At 48.9% G+C, this 20,053-nt stretch overlaps 1 protein-coding gene and 1 long non-coding RNA gene across 7 annotated transcripts; one reads left to right on the top strand and one right to left on the bottom strand.

Moving 5' to 3' along the window:
* Positions 1 to 4,524: 4,524 nt before the first annotated feature.
* On the bottom strand, positions 4,525 to 7,390 carry LOC120687211. The gene is made up of 2 exons (XR_005680655.1): positions 7,067 to 7,390; positions 4,525 to 4,847 (listed from the first exon to the last, which is right to left on the bottom strand). It is a non-coding gene; the product is annotated as an uncharacterized LOC120687211 (long non-coding RNA).
* A 69-nt stretch (positions 7,391 to 7,459) lies between these two features.
* LOC120691289 lies at positions 7,460 to 20,053 on the top strand. 6 transcript variants are annotated; one of them, XR_005682170.1, is made up of 6 exons: positions 7,472 to 9,082; positions 9,228 to 9,959; positions 10,065 to 10,143; positions 10,841 to 11,377; positions 11,463 to 11,686; positions 11,766 to 12,372. XR_005682170.1 is itself a non-coding variant. In XM_039974332.1 (4 exons), exon 4 carries the CDS (start codon positions 12,977 to 12,979, stop codon positions 14,153 to 14,155), a length of 1,179 nt encoding a protein of 392 aa, XP_039830266.1. In that variant the 5' UTR covers positions 7,460 to 9,082; positions 9,228 to 10,143; positions 12,393 to 12,728; positions 12,853 to 12,976; the 3' UTR covers positions 14,156 to 20,053. The 6 variants fall into 6 exon arrangements, 2 of the variants coding, with proteins under 2 accessions (XP_039830266.1, XP_039830267.1); XR_005682171.1 differs by having other exon boundaries at positions 9,228 to 9,954; XR_005682169.1 differs by having other exon boundaries at positions 9,228 to 10,143.

Here is a 20,053-nt window from a genome sequence, read left to right on the forward strand (position 1 = left end):
CACTCCAAGGGCAGGGATAATAGGTACTAGATCTAATCTATTTCTAAACCTATCCTTGATGACTCCCTAATCTCCCCTTAAATAGACTACTAACCCTAGGCGTGCTACAGTACTGGGCCGGCTACAGTAGCCTGCTGGCCCATAAGTCTGCCCGTGACATTTCACCCCTCCTTTTTAAGCAGCTCGTCCTCGAGCTGCAGATTGGGCGGTCACAGCGACTCGACTCAACTAACCAACTAAGACACAATACTCAGCCTTTTACATCTCGACTGAGTATTTTATTGACAACTAAAACAATGAATAAACCAAAAGCCTTTATCTGTGGGGGTGGCGTGATGCTGCTGCAAGCCGGTGGACCCCAGCCAAACGCACGGAGGGAGAGGAAAAACACCCTGACGAGCAGCAACTGGAGCGCTCAGAGAGGCAACAATAGCGACAGCACGTGTTGTTGGCCTTATCTTCATTCTTGGCCACACCATAGCAACATGCGAATCCATCCAGCGCCACACGTGCCTCCACCAGAATCCCATCCAAGCTCGAAGATAGGAGAGATGCTTCAAGTGTCCAACCACAGGGGGTCGCCGGCGCGGGAGGCGCACTGTCGGCAGCTTGGCGACGCCGTCGCCTAGTGGCGTGGGCATGGATCGTGCCGTGGCCGGATCACCCCCCGACGGCGCCTTCGGCTGCCGTAGATGCGGCAGCGAGTCGATGATGGCCAAGCCCGGACTTGGCCACGTGTGTTCAGCGCATACCTCATTACCTGCAGTTGCACCCTGTGGTGCAAGCAGACGCCGTCGCGACGACGGCCCCCTCCTATATGGTAACGAACGGCTTCGGAGGGCAACCTGTACCGCGAGTGCCACTCCACCCGAGCGGGGCGGACCCTTCCTCTTGAATGCCACCCGATGTGGAGATGGGAAGTAGGGCGATGGAAAGTGTACGTCCTCGGAACACACCATGGCTTCCTCCGTTGGCGGCGCCCATGGGGATGGCGACGGCGGAAGCAGCGACGGCGTGTTGTACCCGGTAGTAGATTGGAAAGGCTGCGCCACAACTGGCTTTGGTGGCGTCACCCATAGGAATGGCAACGGCAAAACCAGCGGCGGCGCAGCAGGATCAGTGGCAGCAGTCATGGATCGAAACTGAAGCTAGCTGATACCAATTTGTCATGGACTTGGATACAGTGAACTTGAACCCAAGGAGCGCGGCCTCGCAATGGCGGCGGCCGCACTCCAAAGGCAGGGATAATAGGTACTAGATCTAATCTATTCTAAGCTTATTCTTGATGACTCTAATCTCTCCTTAAATAGACGCCGTGGTGGCGGTGCCGCGCCTCAAGAGACAAGACTTAAACCCTAGATAGAGGATAACTGATATTATCATCGCTTGCCTTGAATGACATATCTCCTCTCTTTATATAGAGAGGGTTCCTTGACCCCTAAGTAAGACCTAATCTGATCCCTAAACCTAACCTTAATGGGCCTGCCTAGCCGGCCCATAAGACCTCCGACTGCCCATGACATTACTCCCCTCTTTTTGAGCAGCTCGTCCTCGAGCTGCAACACACCTTGCTTATAGAGACGACACGACTCTTTATAAATTGAACACCTAAAAAATAAGCCTTTTACATCTCGACTTATTTTCTTATTTCCTATTAAGACACAAACTAATTTGAAAGACTCGATTTGCGGAGCTTTCCCGAAGTTAGGTGGACCCCATCCTGACGCATGCAGAGAGAGAAGGCAGAAGCACCTCCATCCATGCGCCATCAACCCCTCCTGGTAACTCGTATGCAACGCGCAATTAGGCGTGTATGCAGCAACAGATCCCCCCAGTAAGCATTCACATGCAGCAAACACGACAACTCTTGGCTCCCGTGGAAACTGCAGACTTGTGGGCTGCACGCGAACTGCTGTGTCATGAAATATGTGGCAGCCCACCGGCCAAACAGCAGCTTTTTTGGCCCACCATAAGCCTAGCTTCGTGTCTCTCCCCACGGGGAAGGCAAGCTCTGTCGCCCTGTTCATTGCCGCAATCTGCGGCCGAGAAGATGCACTGGAAACCTTCAAGCTGGAGCGGAAGGGCAGCGACACGCGGTGACTCGAAGAAGCCCTCCACTGCTGCTAGCGGAGGCGATCCGCAGAGGCCATCGGTGGCGGTGGCCTGGCATCGACCAGCATCGTGCGCTTGCAGGCAGCAGACCGCGGAGGCGACCTTGCTGCGGCCGGCGCCGTGGGCGCCATGGGGGCGGCCGGTTCGTGGCCACAAGCGCCTAGCTGATGGTGCCTTCCGTCTGACGAAGCGGAGGCATAGTCGCCCTACGCGGACGCGGAAGGACGTCTGCGGCGGCGCCCCCATTAGGCCATCACCCGCAGACACTTTTTGCTTTGCTGACGAAGACTCAGAAAAGCGGTCGCCGGCCTCCATGTGCTTCACCTCCGACGGCTGGAGACTGGTGCAATGTGTTCGCTTGGTCCCGCGTAGAAGCCGCGCCCGCTGCCGTGCGAGGAATCCACGCGCCGCCGTCTGTAGCTACACCGCCGCATCTTTACGCCGCAAGCTCTCCTTCAACTTCAAGAGTACGGTTTTGAATCTGTGCACAACAAGCCAGTATGTCGACACACAAATCCTTCGCCGATGCTAATGGATCGCTGGCATCATAAGCCATGGAATCAGATCGAAATCAAAGCTAACTGATACCAATTTGTTACGGATCTAGATCGGGATGGCCCTGGACCTCTAGGGCGCGGCTTCGACGCCGTGGTGGCGGTGCCACGCCTCAAGAGACAGGACTTAACCCTAGATAGAGGATAACTTATATTCTCATCGCTTGCCTTGGATGACATATCTCCTCTCTTTATATAGAGAGGGTTCCTTGACCCCTAAGTAAGACCTAATCTGATCCCTAAACCTAACCCTAATGGGCCTGCCTAGCCGGCCAATAAGACCTCTCGGATGAATTTCGGCATCTCTTTCCCACGTTTCAGCTCGAGGACGAGCTGCTTGTCCAGGGGGATGTCATGGTCGGATTGAAGTATAGCCGCCGCAACAAGTAGGTTAAGAGTCCTAGTTAGTTTGGATTGATAAGATTGAGTCGGTTTGTTTGTTTTGGGAGTCTGTCTCCAGGCTTGGCTTATATAAGCCATGACCTGCGTTTTAGTTGGAATCTAAGATTGTAATCTGAACCAGGCTCGTGCCCTGTCTCCCAGGCACGCCGTGAGCATCCAGGGGCATCCTTGGGCCCGTGCGGGCTGTGCGACCGCACGGGCCCCCCAAATTTGAAGGGCCTCTAAAATATGAAGCACACCTTAGTATATAGCAGTATAGGAGGCTTTAATTTCATGAATTTGCAGCCCATTCGGTGAAAAACGAGGTCCAAATTGCTAGAAGTTGAAACGATCGTGGCCTTCCAATTCCTGATTCCTCTCGGCCCACACACGCATCGCAAAACCTCAAACTGACGCTTCGGTTTCCTCTCTGACGCGGCCGGCATCGCCCAACGCCATCGCGTCGCAGCCGGCGGCATCGCGGACGCGTCCAAGTAGAAGACCTGCTCAGCATCGCGGCCCCTGCGTCCGGACGTCGGCGAGTACGACCTGCTCGTGCCAGTGCCCAGAGCCCCTGCCGCCCATCCGATTCCATCGCAGGCTGTTGCTGCTGCCTGTTCCATCTCCGCATTGCAATTGGTTGCAGAGTGAGAGACACTCGACGGACAATGCAGAAGGCTTAATTCCAAGAGTAAGACTTAATTCCTTGTTATTTTCTTCTTTCCTCGTTTAATTATGTTGATATTTTTTGTCTTGATGATTAAAATACATCTATTAATTTTGTTCTGAAATTCTGAATTTTTTGAAGCGACATGATTGCTTTCCAAATGCAAGTATTGCACATTGAGTTATGTTGACTATTCCTGTGACTGTTGCATCAGTGGAACGAAGCTTTATAAAATTGAAGCTATTAAAGTCTTACTTGCGTTCTACAATAACACAAGAAAGACTCAACGATTTGGCTATGATAGCACTTGAGAGTGACATGCTAGAGAAGATTGATTAAGAGCGCATCATTGAAGATTTTATTTCAAAGAATGCCCAAAGAATAAAGTTTTTCAAGTGAAGAATAGGTATGATACAACAACAACAACAACAACAACAACAACATAACCTTTTTTCCCAAGCAAGTTGGGGTAGGCTAGAGATGAAATCCGAAAGAAATAAGTTCAAGGTTCAGGCACATTGATAGCTAGTCTCCAAGCGCTTCTATCCAAAGCTATCTAGGTACGATAATTCTTAAAATATCTCATTTATATATTACTTGTTAATTTTGTTTAATTTTACTAGACTACTAGGACCTCATCTTAACATTTCGCACTGGGCCCCAAATTGGCCGGAACGCCCCTGGAGCATCAGCCATTGCTCCTGCGCGCCGGCGAGGTCCAGGGCCACGGCCGGCTACCTCTTTCGGTTATAATCTACGCAACGTTCCTCCCACCAATTCCCATCCATCCATTGCCCGTGACACCTGTCAGAAGTATATAGGCAGTTGAATCTGCAGCAGCATCACCAGACAACTGATAGACTACTAACAGTAACATCATCTCAAGCCCTTTCAAAAAAGTGGCTTCCTGAGTACATTCCGTAATTCTCAGTAAACCTTACAAGCGAACAAAACTCTGCCACTTGCTCTATATTTTGCGCCACCATGGAGAATTGCACGGCGAAAATGATGTGACTTGGTCCCAAGAGAGAAAGTGAAGGACACTGGAAAGAGATGAAGCTGCATGATTATGAAATCTCCTGGGGCGCTTCTGAAACCTCTTTCTAGTCCAATGGAGGGCAGCATCTTCTTCCCTGAAAGAGAAGATGAAAGATTTTAAATTGGAAAGAAGAGTAACGTGGCCAGTGGCCCAATTCAAACGACCATCATGGCTGTTCTTCCACCAGCAGCCACTATCTATCTTGCAAATACTGCAAAAGACAGGAGTATGTGTTGAGACTGCAGAAAGGCTTATGGTATATGGTCTGGACTGGATACCTTCCAAAAATCCTTAAGCACAAGTGAGGATTGGGATCCTGTTCAACTACCAGATATTCTGCTGTATGTTGAAGAATGTTATATCTGAGCATTATTTGGATTTCCAGGGACTGCTGGATCAACCATATCAGGAAGCATAGAAACAACAACATGCAAATTGTATGAAAACTGCATCCTTCGAGCCAAATTAATGCAAGTTTTCACTTCCATTTTAGCTGTGACCATCGGCTTCAGGGATACGAAGCATTTGGGTAATGCATCAGGTATGCCAGTGTTAATAAATTTCTTGGGGAAGGACTATTGTCAGGGAAATTAGGGATACTTAAGTTGACAGTAAAGAGCAATCCATCTCAAACGAAGTTATTCTTTATGCAGGATTGGCTGTTATAACTGTCATGTTATCAGGTTCAGTTAAACATTGTTGAGCTTCCAATGACAAATCACAGTCTGCTTTGGAGAAAAAGAAACTCCTTTTCCCCCATTTCTTTCGGTTGTGTTGCGTAGAATAATCTGTCTCATATTTGTATGTTGCCCAATTTTCTTTCATACAACCATTTTGTTTGCAACCGAAAACATATGTCCTTGTTTTCTTTCCTTTTGAGGATAAAACCTATGTACTTATTATGTGGGAGAAACTAGGAACCCATAACGTAAGGTTAGTGAGTGCCTGACTACCTGTGTTAGACTCAGACCACAGGTATGTCTTGCAGAGTATTGGTCAACCATGTTGTTCGGAGTTTTTCAGTTTGGCTTCCAGACACTTACAAAATCAATCGGTAGTTCAGCATTAAATGACACATCAACTAGACACATAGTAGCATCACACAATTCCATGATGGACACATTTAGCAAGATAAAATTTTCCCACTTCTAGGACAGGCATTTAGTCAGACAGTATGATAACAATCTAAAAGGAGAATAAAAAATGAGAGTAAACTATATGAAATTGAGATGAAAAAACTAGATAAGAAATTCACCAATTATACTAGCAGGCAAATTCATAAAAGGTTTAAGGAAGGACAGGTATGTCATAATTTCCAGAAAGATCGTTTTTTTAATTCTTTCTTTTTTTTTAAACTTCCTTCTGCTATGATTTGTGTGAATATGATACTTTTGAAGTGTTGGTGCTCCAGGCTGGCAGTTCTATTAGCAAAATGGTTACACTGAGTTATATAGTCTTCCAAAAATTTTAATGAAGCCAATCTTCAACAAAAAAGAACAAATAATGAGATAACCATTTCACAGAAACCACTTAATTCAAGTGACAGGCCAACTAAAATAAGCTTTATTCTCTGAGGTAGACCACAATGGGGTACCAATTAGCAAGATGACAAAACACTTATCATATGTTCCTATACACGGTGATTTAAAATACATGAAGTTAGAAAATGTAAGCATAGTTCGAGAAGCTGAGAGTCCGAAAAGCCTATATGAGATAAAGCTTCAACAGGGAAATTCAATAATAACAACCATATGGATATGGATAATTCCCTAATCCAGCGATACTAAATACAACCTTTGAAAAGATATTAAAATACAACTAAGAACTGTTGTGGCCATCAGATATTGGGTTGCTATACCACCTATCGAACAGAACCTAGCTAGTTTCACTAGTTCAGTCAGTAACCGCCGGCAGTTTGAAAATTCCCTATTTCTGTGCCGCATAAGACCGACATTCAATGATTTGGCCATAGATCATACTCACAAATACTAATCTCAAACTGTTCAAAAATGAACAGCAACTGATTGCTTGAATTATGCCTACCAACATTTATGGGTGAGAGACATATCCCCATGACGAAGTTCATCATTCGTAAAAAAACGAAGTGAATGTCCATGAAATTATTAACAAGAAACACGTGCTTATGGTCAGGAATTTCACTCCCTAACCCATCTTGGCCTGCTCGGCATCCATTTCTGGCTGTGGAAAGGCAACGCAGTAGCACCAAAAAAAATTACCCGTCCATGCCTGAACTGAATACGTACAAGGAACCAAATCGACAGCATCAATGGAAAGGGAAGGAGGGTGCCTTACAGATCGTCTCCACCCTCTCCTCCTCCAATGCCGGCTGCTGCCTCCCACCATCCGTTCTGTCCTTAGTAGCGTCGCTGCCATCGGCCGCCGTCCTCTGCCAAGATGGCGAATACCTGGAGCTCTCCGCCCCGAACAGGATATCCATTCGGAACCGGAGCAGGTGCACCGGAAGCCAATGCGACTCCCGTGGGTCGTGCGTTTGCTATAGACGCCGGGTGTCTGCCGCCTGCGCTCGGAGGGGAGGGCGGGGAGGCCGCGTCGCAAGGAGGACGGCAGTCGCAAAATTTACAAATTAGCTCATTTGGATCGTGATTATTCTCCGCGGTCCAATTGTTTACGTAAAACCCCCTAAATCGGATCGCGATTAATAATCGGGATCCAACTATTTTCACAAAACCCCCTGGTTGTGGCCCTATTGTTTACAGACTAGTCCCTTCTATTCTCTTCTCTCACCACGGGGACGCAGCGGTCCCTTTCCCGTCCGCCGCCGGCGAGGTACACCGTACACTTGCTGGCGAGCTTCGCCTGGTGGGGCGGTGGCACTTGTTTAGGAGTGCCCTGTCACACCTTCTCGTCGTCGTGGCCGTACTCATGCTCCTATCCGAAGTCCCAGCCTTCCTCCTCTCCTCCGCTACTCCATGCTCCGCGAGTCCGCGCGCTCCTTTCCTCCCCCCATCTCCGCCTCGGGCGGATGCGGGAAGGGGTCTCGACGGGGGATCAAGGGCGATAGCTCCTCGTGGTATATGCCCGACAGAGGGATCTGCAGTACAGTGGGCGAGCTCTGGAACGGCACGGTGGTCGTCGCGCTGCTCAACCGCAGTCCGCACCATCGATGTGCGACCCCGTGCTCGACCACCACGCCACAATACGATGGAGCTGCCCCAAGTCCAGGGTGGATGCCCCCGCTGGCCTCGAGTGCTACCGTCTCCCGTGATCCCGTCTGGACCGAGGCTGTGGGGAACTGGAGATCCTTCGGAAGCCGAGGTAAACACCGCACATTTTGCATTCAGTTGGGCAAGTTGGTTTGGTCATTGGTATCGCTGAAACTGCTTAAAGATGGCCTATGCCTTTTGCTTGCATCTTGCGTCTTGTGAAATAAATACAGGGCTAGTAGTTGTTCGGAACATTGCGGTTTCCTGAAACAAACATCTGGCTTGTTTCCTGTTTCCCATATGAAAAGGGTGTTTGCATAGTGTAGAAGAGATCAATGTCCTATTTTGTAAGGGAGAAAGAATAAATGCTGTATGTGGCAGTGATTAGATACCACTGATGAGAAGGATAACCTTGGCTTAGTCTCCTGAACCTGTCTGTCCATCACAAGGCACTCAGCATTGCCGTATAGCATCCAGCAAAGTAACATCGGGACATGATTAGGCAATAGTCCGTCCCAGGTAAACGTAAACACTTCAAAAAGGTAAGGATAAAGTAGTTTGGTAGCCTAAAGCAAACGTTTTCAAAGATTCCTGTGGGTCCAGCAGACCTGCATAGTTAACATAGTCGTGTGTTGTTGCTTCAAATGTCATACTTCATCCAGAATAATGCTTGGCTCGCAATGATCAACGAGTTCATAAACCTCTATGGGCAATCCTTGTTAGGCAGGTAGACAGATGAGTCATGCGACACATCCATACTCAAATGACTCTATATATTCCTTGTTTGTGTTTCCAAGCGAATGCATGTGCCTCCTAGAAGCATAGCACATATATAGCTATCTGCGAGTTTGGAAAATATTATTTATTCCTTTATCTCAACTGTAAGAAAGAGCTACATAGGTTGCATACCATGGGTGCATGTACAACAATAGCTCCCGTTGTCAGCAAGATCTTCTGTAGTTCTTCGCACGCTGTGCTGATGGTGCGCAGGCGCCCTCCCACTGTCAATGGTGGTGGCTTTGTCGTCACGGACCAGGATCAGAGGGCCGTTTTCAGCGTCGATGGCTGTGGGATCATAGGTGCTAGTGGGCAGCTGATTGTCAGGGATGGTGATGGCAATGCAATCCTGTTCATTCACAAGAAGGTGAAAGGAATTCAGGAGCTAACCTTAATGTTTTTGTTTCCTTTTCTGAATCTTCGATCAAATTTTCTGAATGCTTCTTCTACTAATACAAAAGATCTTCAGCTATTCCAAGTGTCTGAAAAACCGACCAAACTTGATCTCACAGGGAGGTGTTGTTCAAGCGTTGTGTGTTAACAACTGGTGGAGAGGATATCTGACCGACTATGGTGAACCGTGAACCAAGTAAGCTGGTTTTCAGCTTGCAGGATCCTAAGCCTGTCCTCTGCATGAAGGGTGATGTTCAGGTCACTGTGGAACCGAAGGGGCGAAACAGGCACTGGGACTATGAGGTGACTGGATCTTTTGTCCAGAGATCTTGTGCCATCAAAAACCAAGCAGGCCAGGTCGCAGCGCAGGTAAAGGCTCCACAACCAGGACTATGAAATTTGGAGTAAGGGCCTGATTGGATCAGTGCCAAAACTTGCCCCGCCAAAATAAGGGCGGACTGATAAAATTGGCGCTCGCTTGGTTTGAAACCAAAAAGTAGGCGCGCCGAACTTTCTGGGCAAATCTGCGGTGTTCAAGTCGCCAACGTTTTGGCTATCCCGGCTGGACTCCCTCTTCCCGTCACTGGCGCTCTCCTCTCTTTTTTGAAAGAAGCTGGCGCTCTCCTCTCACACCCACAGCGAGCCCGCCACCATCTCCTCCTCTCACAGCCGCAACGAGCCCGCCATCTCCTCTCCTCGAGTTCCCACTTCCCAGTTCTCAGCCTTCAGCAACAAAGCCCCAGACTTCCCCCACACATTCCTGTTGCAGATTAAAAGGCATACCTCGAGTACAGATGGGATAGGAAAATCTTTTCATGAGCTGAGGACCCGGGGGAATCTGCGCTGGTCTGGTGCTCTCTTCTCCCCAATCGATCCATCTACTCCAACTAGCATGTGTTCCTCCACGACAGCCATCAATTTTGTAGATCTAACTTTCTATGAGTCTCTGTTTACAGATCTGATGCACCAAAGTGCTGACGAAAATATCCATAAACTAAATCGACACCTGCTAGATCCATTGGTCCAAAGATTAAGGTAATTTTCTCTGAAATTCTCCTCCTTTGATCTCTTGGCGCATAGCTGTAGTAAGCTGCTACGTTTCTAGACCTGGGAATTTGGTATATTTTGAGGGACTGCCGGATGGGGGATTTTGTTGCCTGGCCACCTAGTCAGCTTGGCGGCCTGCAGTTTCGACCGTCAAATATTGCCTAGTCCTACTGGTTTCATGTTGTTGCTTCAGGAATTTCCAACTGCATACCAATAAAATTTTGTTCTTTTCAATTTTAGACACCTGCCATAGTATTATAGGTCATAGTATTATAGGTCAGACACTTGCCACCCAAACCTTTATTTAACATGGTGGGTTCTGATTTACATGATAGTGAATCCTGCTCATTATTTGTGCAGACCTTGCATAGAAATCCTGACATGCTCATATAATTTCTACAAGCATTTTGGGAACTCTTAATAAAATTATCATAATGTTAAAGTGTTAACAGACTAATTGACATGTTAGTATATTTTTTATATTCATCTAGTGTCAATTTACTCACACTTGATGGACAGTATTTTAGTTGATGTGTTTACCAGAGAGAATCAATTCATTGACAGCTGATCTATGCTACGCACTAGCCTGCCTGTGTCTTTTATTATTTCAGCAATGTTTAATTTGGCTTGTAATATATGATTTGCATCTCTGTTTTCCTTTTTTGCTTCCCGATGTTGGATATAGGCCTGTAGATAGATGGACAACAATCAGCATCCATTCCTTTATTACTTTGTGTGGAGGCAAAATGCTCTAGCTGTTCTTGTTCTACTGTTGGTCTTATGGTGGAAGAACCAAAATGACAAGAGGAGTAGAGCCAAACGTGTAAAGTATGCTCCGCTTTTGCAGCGGGATATCTGGCGTACTAGTGAACTAATTAGGTTGATTGATACCTCCGATGGAATATGTATGCGCCAGCTGCGGATGTCCCGACCTGTGTTCTACAAGCTTTGTTCTCGGCTTAGGGAGAGGGGGCTATTGCTTGATACACTTCATGTTTCAGTAGAGGAGCAAGTGGCTATGTTTTTGAAGATTGTTGGGCAATATCACACACAGTCCTCTGTAGCATTTGGAATGTGGAGATCTGGATGGACAGTTAGTAGATATTTTAACATCGTCTTACGTGCCCTTGTGAAGTTGGCTCCTGAACTAATTTATGTTAGATCAACATCCACACATCCTAAGATTACCAACAGCCCAAACAGATTTTACCCATATTTCGAGGTAACTCTCCGAAATGCATGGACATATTTATTTTAACAACTTATATGCAAAAATGCTTGACACATGCTTCTCTCTTTGTACATAGGGATGTATAGGGGCTCTCGATGGCACTCATATCAGGGCATGTGTGCCTGCTAAATTTGTGGATAGGTTTAGGGGCCGCAAGTCGTACCCCACACAAAATGTCTTAGCAGTTGTCGACTTTGATCTACACTTCACTTATGTACTAGCCGGGTGGGAGGGGTCTGCTCATGATTCTCTCGTGTTGCGTGATGCCGTCTCGTCCAAATGGGCTCAAAATTCCAGAAGGTATTAATGAATTTTGAAAATTGGAACATAGTGCTAACATCATAAACTAACACTACATGATATTTTAACTTGGCTGTAGGGAAATTCTATTGGACCAGGTATATTGCCACCCTATCGTGGTGTTCGCTATCTCCTAAAAGAGTTTCATGGAGCCCATGACCCCAAATGTCCAAAAGAGCTTTTCAATCATCGTCATTCCCAACTTAGGACAACAGTTGAGCGGGCATTTGGCGCTCTCAAGAATCGCTTCAAGATTCTTAGTAGCAAGCCATTCATACCCTTGAAGTCACAGCCAAAGGTGGTCATTGCCTGTTGTGCCCTTCATAATTGGATACTGGATGATGGAGTTGATGAGTTCATATATGATGAGGCAACTTGGTATGACCATCTACCTAGGAGTAAGAACCGTGTCTCTGACCAAGAAGCTGATGTACGTGAGTGGGCTGCCATACGTGATTCAATAGCCCAGCAGATGTGGAACGATAGACTTACCGACAATGTTACTGTTGAAAATTAGTGTGTTTCAGCAGCAGCTCCTGTCTTTGGGTTAGTTTAGGTAGTTAATATTGTTTCTGTTTGTGTATTTTGGTGCCTGTGTAGCCATTTTGTCTGTATACTATATTAATGAACTTGTGCTGAGAAGTTAATGACATGATTGCTATGCTTAGTACTGTAACTTTCTTCTATTCAACGACTACATGTGCAGAAGCAAGTTGGAAGAGCTGATGTTGTATGTCGTGACAAGTACAAAACCTGGACTGATGACAGCACGGAGTTCATGCTTCAGTGGTATGTTGACTACCAAAAGGACAAACCTGCTCCTTTTAGGTGGAAGCAGCACCACCATCATCTATGTGCAGAAGCTTTGAATGCCAGATTTGGAATAGGAGCTACCAGACATCAAGTTTATCGTCACTTTAGGGCATTCAAGGAGAAATGGAATTGGATAAAGCAAGCTATGGCCAAGAGTGGCAATGGTTTTGATGCAGCGTCAAAAAGGTTCAATCTTCCATATTCAGAGAGATCACCTTCCAAGCTTGGTGTAAGTTTTCCATTGCATAATTTATGTATAACATGTACATAGTCACTAGGTTGTGCAATAGTGTGTACTTCATGTATGAGTTACTGGAGGTATTAATTGACTCATTGGTTAATATTTATTTCAGACTTTGAAATATAACTATCTTACTCGACCTATCAAATTCTTCCATCTCATGGAAGAGCTATTTGGAGAATCTGGCCAAGCTAAAGGATCCTTAGCTGTTGACCAATACACTTTGGGCGCGGAAGATGATACATCCGAATCAGGGAGTGACGATTCATTTACTGCTGAACCTGGTGAGAATGATTCTGACACTATCGCTCGGTGCAGTCCACCAGTTGAAGGCCCTTTTGCTCGGTAGCATTTCACCTGGACTTGGCTTCAGTTATGGTATGAAGCGCAAAAATATGAAATCGCCTATGAAAAGGCTTCGAAAGCAGAAAGCAAAACGTGCCAAAGCATTAGAGAATGATAAAATTGCAGCAAGTATTGTCATGCTTGCCAATTCTGTTGCATCAAATGGCCATGCACCTGCAGATCCTTATGCTAATCTTTGGAAGCGTATTGAGGATATACCTTTCCCAGCACGAGATAAGGTTGATATTGCATCCTTCCTTTCCAAGCCCGAGCAGGTTTACTTGCGCAACTACTTGAACGCTGCATCTGATCAGTCATTTGGAACTTGGGTCACTGATTACTTAGGTGCCAAGTATGGTTCTAGTGACTGCTGGGACAGTACTTGCTACCAGCAATACTACCAACGTCTCCCTTATGGCCTCCGCTCGTCTCCCCCCGCCCCCTCTCCGACTCCTCCCCTCCCAGACGCAGCCACCCCCACCACCAGCCCCACGCCGGCGGTCACCCCGACCTCGGCGGCCACCTCCCCACTCTGCTCTCCTGGCGCACCATCTGGCCGCGGCAAGGCGCTGCGTTGGAGCAGGGATACTCCCCCGTCGGGCAAGTCTGGAGGCGGCGCCCCCTTGCGCTCCTTCAAGGACGTCCTTTTGGCTGCGCTCAAGGCTTCGGCGGCGCCGGCGTGCCCTCCCTCCTCCGCCCCTGGTCGTGCGGACGCTCGCGTCGTGGTGCGCCCGTGCGGCTCCTCTCATCTCGGACACTGTCCCGTCCCTGATGCGGACGGCTGGTTTTCCGTGGTGAGCCGTCGCAAGAGGAAGGAACTACGGTGTCTGGCGCGTCAACCCCGGCATGTTCCGGCGGACCTCCGAGGCAGATGCTTTAACTGCTTCTCCGCCCGGCACCGCGCGGCATCCTGCCGCTCTGGCACACGGTGTTTTCGGTGCCGCTCCACGGGTCACCGGTGCTCCGACTATCCGGAACGGCGCGTGGTCACCTCGTCGGGTCCCCGTTCTCGGTTGGTCTGGCGGCCTGTCTCTGCTGCACCCTCGACGACTCCGGCTCCGATGGCCTAGGCTCCCACTCCGGTAGCTGCGATGACCGCTCCTGGGGACGCCCCTGGCCCTAGCCGGCGACGGCGGCGCTCCCGCAAGCGGCGCAACATGGGTGGGTCCTCGCCCTCGGCTCCACCTCCCTACCCCGAAGATCCCAATGACTATCTGATCGGCTCCTCTAGTGATGACGCTAGCCGGGATGCCATTGCTGACGGCCTTGCTCGTCCGCGCTGCATGATCAGACGTTTGGCTGCCATCGCTCAGCGGGAAGAGCGCTTGGCCGGGTGTGCTCTCATCGTCTCTGTGATCGCGGATGAGCCTGACAGCCTGAAGGAGCACATCATTCCGGCGATTGCCCGCCGGTTCGAGATCGAGGAGACCTTGCTGTCCATCATCGACTTTGGACATGCCCGTTTCCTCTTGATTTCACCGGACGAGTTCTCGGCTACGCGGATCCTCAACGACGGGCGACCTCTGTCTATCCCTCCTGGTCGCATTCACTTCATGCGGTGGACGCGCTTCTTCCAGTCATTTGCTGCGGCGTTCACCATGCCGATGGAGGTCGAGCTGCGCGGAATTCCGACGCACGCTTGGGAGCTGGAGACGGTGTTGCAGCTCCTGAGCGGCTGCTGTGTACCTAGCGTCGTTCATCCGGATACTGACATTCAGCGGGAGGTCTTCCGCATCACGGCATGGTGTTCTAGTCCGAGCTGCATCCCCCGTGATTGATCTGGAGATCCCGGAACCAGAGGGCGTGAGGCAGCAGGATGTGCAGACGCGGCAAACGCTATCCTACCCTGTTTGGATCTCCGCTAGGACCCGTGGCGACCAGTCGGAAGCACCGGATGCTCCACCTCCTCTGGCCACTGATCATCATCGTCGCCGACGGTGGGTTCGACGTCGTGCGGCGGCGACACCTGCTGGGGGCCGTGTCTCGGTCCTGTCACGGCTGGGGACCACGGATGCGGCCCAACCCCCTGCCCAAGGCGCTGCTTCGTCCTCCGTACCTGGCGTTGATTGCCCTGCCACCCAGGCGACATCATGCGGGATTGACGATGCGACGGCGGCGGCTGTGGTTACTCATGTCCCCTCGGGGCCTCCCCCGATGGCGGAACAGCTGCCCCCCTCGTCGCCTCGGCTCCCTCATCTCCCTGGGTTGACCGGTCGGTGGACCCTGGGCCCACAATTGGCGGGGCCCTCGCCCAGGATTGCGATGCGGCCGTGACTACGCTGACACCGGTGGCCACCGTCAGTGGTGATCTCCCTACGGCCGCCACGATGTGTCTGGATTGCCTGGGTGCTGCGCCTGACTCTGCTACGGCAAACAAGGACGCGTCTCCCATCGTGTCCTCTATGACGCCCTCATCGACGGCGACCAAACACGATTCCTACGACTCTTGTGACATCCGTACCCCCGACGACGGCTGATTCTGCTGCGACCAGCCCGGCATGTCAGGAATCTGCGATCGCCGCTTCGCTTGGCACCGCCGTGCCCTGCTCGGCATTGGACGGCACGCCTCCGGAGCCCCTGGCTTCCGTTGACGGCGCGCCTCTGCCACCTGCGATGACGGCTGCAGCGGACGCGGATTCTCTACACCCACGGCGGATGCTCGATCAGGAGCTGCGACCACCTCGGCAGCTGCTAATTCGTCTGAACCTGCAAGATCGCTGGTTCCTGGTCTTGCGCGCGTCTACACCCGGCGGCTCCCTGCGCTGGATGCCGCACCTCCTGGGCCATGTTCTTCACCAGCTCGCGCAAGTCCGCAATCTGGTCAGCGGGGGAGGTTCTTGGCAAAGATTACCAAGAAGACGTCGAAGATCCTCCCTACCCCGCGAGCTAACAGGCTGCGCTCCCGCACTTGTGCCCCCTGCGCCCCTCCGCGACGTAGCCGTCGCATCACTGGGATGGAACCTGCCCCCCTAGTGGTGGGGACTCTCTGCGAACGAAGAAGGTGATGCGGGCTCTGGGTATCATCGGTGAGACGGCCGGCATTGACCAACAAAGTCTGGAGGAATACAGCAAGCTCTTCACTGGTTCAGCACATCTCCCCGACAGCCAGGCTTTGGCATTGTCAGCACTCTTTGGATGGGCTGCTCCGGAGGAGGAGGAACAGGGAATGGCGGCTGATCGCTGACATCTCACTGCTCATGGTCGTGTTCCTCTCTTGTGACAAATAAAATGAATCCCTCCAAGTTAATTTGTTGGAATGTGCGCAGGCTAAATTCCAGGGCGCGCCAAGATACTGTAAGAACCTTGATCACTTCCTGTCAAGCTGAAATTGTTTGCTTACAGGAAACAAAAATGTCAGGCATCCCCCGTGGGTGCATTCTTTCTTTGCTCGGGTCGGATTTTCCATATTGGCTTGAACTGCCTTCTGCGGGTGCAAGTGGTGGAATCCTGGTAGCATGGCGCCATAGGCTGGGACCTGCCAGCGCTACCAGAGTTGATAATTTCAGCATCTCAATTCAGTTTTCTCCTAGCGGCTCACAAGCATGGTGGCTCACTTGTGTATATGGTCCTCAAGGGGATGACAATAAAATTCTCTTTTTGCAAGAGCTTCGAGATGTAAGGGCAGCATGTCCTGGACCATGGCTACTGCTCGGGGATTTCAATTTAATTGTACGCACTGAAGATAAGAATAATGGTCATGTTAACCGAGCAATGATGGGAAGGTTCCGTCGTCTGATCAATGATCTAGAACTAAGTGAGTTACCTCTGCTAGGTCGCAAATATACATGGTCTAATCAGCAGGATTCACCTACACTTGTCAGACTTGATAGAGTTCTTTGCTCAGCACACTGGGAACAAATGTTTCCTAATTGTCTCCTGCAGAGTTGCGCTACTGATGGCTCGGACCATTGCCCACTTCTTTTAGGAATGAATGATGTCCAACCAGGAAGGGCCAGATCTCATTTTGAAACCTTTTTGGACCAAGCTGGATGGTTTCCAGGATGTTGTGGCAGCTGCTTGGGCATCTGAACCAGTCTCCCATTGTCCTTTGGACACCCTAGCAAGAAAATTCAGAGCAACAGTGAGAAGTTTACAAAGTTGGAGTCAAAAGAAAGTCGGGCATGTAAACTCACAGCTAGCTTTAGCCAGGGAAGTTCTCCATCAACTGGAAATAGCTCATTCACGAGGTCTCTCCATGCTTGAAACTTGGCTGAAAAATAAGCTTAAACCACATTGTTTGGCTCTCTCTTCCCTGCAGCGCACCATAGCGCGAAGCAGATCACGCATCAGTTGGCTTAGCGAGGGGGATGCAAACACAACCTTATTTCATGCCCATGCCCGTCATCGGAAAAAGAAAAAATTTCATCAGTAGACTCACAACTGTTGATGGGGTTGTTCTCACTAAGCATGAAGAAAAAGAGCAGAACATTTTTTATTTTTACAGCAATCTGTTGGGAAAGAGCATTGATAGGGAAGTGACAGTTAACCTGTCAGAACTAGACATGCCAAGCATTGGTCTCAGTAATTTGGAAGCACCTATTTCGGAAGAAGAAGTTTGGAAAACGATTAGCTCCCTACCTTCCGACAAAGCCCCTGGTCCTGATGGCTTCACAGGCAAGTTCTATAAGGGGTGCTGGCAGATTATCAAATTAGATATAATGGCTGCAATTTCAGCTGTTTGGAGCAGAAAGTTTGATAATTTTGAGTTGCTCAATTCTGCCTACATCACCCTCCTACCTAAGAAAGAGGATCCCTCATGCATCAAGGACTATAGGCCAATCAGTCTGGTACATTCTTTTGCCAAACTTGTAACGAAAATTCTTGCCAACAGGCTTGCTGGTACTTTGGATCAGCTGGTATCTCCTAATCAAAGTGCTTTCATAAAAGGGCATTTTATTCTAGACAACTTCATGTTGGTTCATCAAACTACAAAATTCCTACACCAGCAGAAACAACCTCGCATTCTCCTCAAACTGGATATCAACAAGGCATTTGACTCAGTGTCATGGCCTTTTCTTCTGGAAGTTATGAAGCAGTTGGGATTTACACAAGTCTGGTGCGACATCATCAGTGGCTTGCTCGCCACCTCCTCCACCCAAGTGTTACTGAATGGCTCCCCGGGGGAAAAGATTCACCATCAGCGTGGCCTAAGACAAGGGGATCCACTGTCTCCTATGCTTTTTATTCTGGTCATGGATGTGCTATGTCATTTGGTAAAGAAAGCCGCAGATGAACAGCTATTGCAACCTTTGGCAAGAAGAGCCTTGCAGCACAGGATCTCTCTGTATGCTGATGATGTGGTTTTATTCTTGCAACCGTCAGCAAGCGACATTGAAATCACCTTGGATATCCTGCAGCTCTTTGGTAATGCATCCGGCCTCACAACAAATCTTCAGAAAAGTAGTGTTCTCCCCATACAGTGCAATGAAGAGGACAAGATTGTTCTGCAGGACTCCTTGCCATGCCAAGTGTCTGAATTTCCTTGCAAGTACCTAGGGGTACCCCTCTCCCCATACAAGTTAACCAAAGCACAGGCACAACCCATCATTGAAAAAATTGCAGATCGACTCCCAAGCTGGAAGGCTGATTTGCTTACTAAAGCTAGCAGGACAATTTTGGTGCAATACGTTCTCACCTCAATGCTTGTATACATCCTCATGGCACTGGAGTTGCCCCCTTGTGCCTTGAAGGCAATTGACAAGATAAGGAAAGGATTTCTTTGGAAAGGCAGAAAAGATGCAAGGGGAGGGCATTGCTTGCTAGCCTGGCCAAAGGTCACAAGACCAATTTATTTGGGGGGTCTTGGCATTTCTGACCTTCAGAACATGGGATATGCCTTGCAACTTAGGTGGTTATGGCTGCAGAAAACGGACCCTGAAAAGGCATGGGCCATCATCCCCATCAAAGCTTCATCTAAAGTCCAATCCTTCTTTGAAGTGGCAGTTGAAACAGTAGTGGGCAATGGCAAAAATACTCGCTTTTGGACAGACTGCTGGCTGCTCGGCCAGAGTTTAAAACAGGCCCTACCTCATTTATTCAGTGCTATAGCAGTCAGAGCAAGGAAAAGGACGGTTTATGATGCACTCAATGATGGAAAATGGATCTCAGATATTAAAGGTGCTTTGAGTGTGCCGGTGCTGGTTGAATATCTTCATTTGTGGGACATTCTTTCCAATGTCGTCTTGCAGCCGGAAGTGGAAGATGCACACATTTGGAAGTTCACAACTTCTGGAAAATACTCGTCCAAATCAGCATACGAGGCATTGTTTATTGGAGCAACTCAGTTCAGTCCCTGGGAAATAATTTGGAAGAGTTGGGCCCCGGGGAATGCAAATTTTTCATGTGGACAGTGGCCCACAAAAGGTGCTGGACTGCTGATAGGCTTGCACGGCATGGTCTTGATCACCCACCAAAATGTCCTCTATGTGACCAGGAGGGTGAAACAATTGACCACCTATTGGTTTCTTGTGTGTTCACCCGGCAATTTTGGTTCATCATTCTACAGAGTTTTGGTCTACAGGCTGTTGCTCCACAGATGAATGATCAGTTTTTTGTAGAATGGTGGAATGGAGCAAGCAGTAGGCTTTCGGGTCAAGTAAAAAAAGGGATTCAATTCCATTATTATCCTTGGAGCGTGGTCAGTTTGGAAACATCGCAACCACTGCATTTTTGATGGAGGAACACCTGCCTTACCCTGGGTTATTTCAGAGTTTAAAGAAGAGGCTCAGTGCTGGTCTGTAGCAGGGGCTCGAGGAGTGTCTCACCTCCTCGCCTTGGCTCCCTCCTAGTCTCTCTTGTTGTCAGTCTGGTCTGGTCCTAGGGTTCTTTGAGAGAATCAGTTTAAGTGTTTTCAGGGTGTGTTACAAACCCTCCAATGTTGTAACATCTTTTGTTCTAGGGGCTCTTTACCCCCGTTTTTTCCTTCTTAATATATTGATGCGCAGCTCTCCTGCACGTTCGAGAAAAAA

This window comes from Panicum virgatum, chromosome 9N (assembly GCF_016808335.1).
Source record: "Panicum virgatum strain AP13 chromosome 9N, P.virgatum_v5, whole genome shotgun sequence".
In the NCBI taxonomy this organism is placed as follows: Eukaryota; Viridiplantae; Streptophyta; class Magnoliopsida; order Poales; family Poaceae; genus Panicum; species Panicum virgatum.

Coding starts and splice junctions, on each gene's coding strand:
- LOC120691289 (XM_039974332.1), top strand. CDS start 12,977: ATGATACATCCGAATCAGGGAGTGACGATTCATTTACTGCTGAACCTG.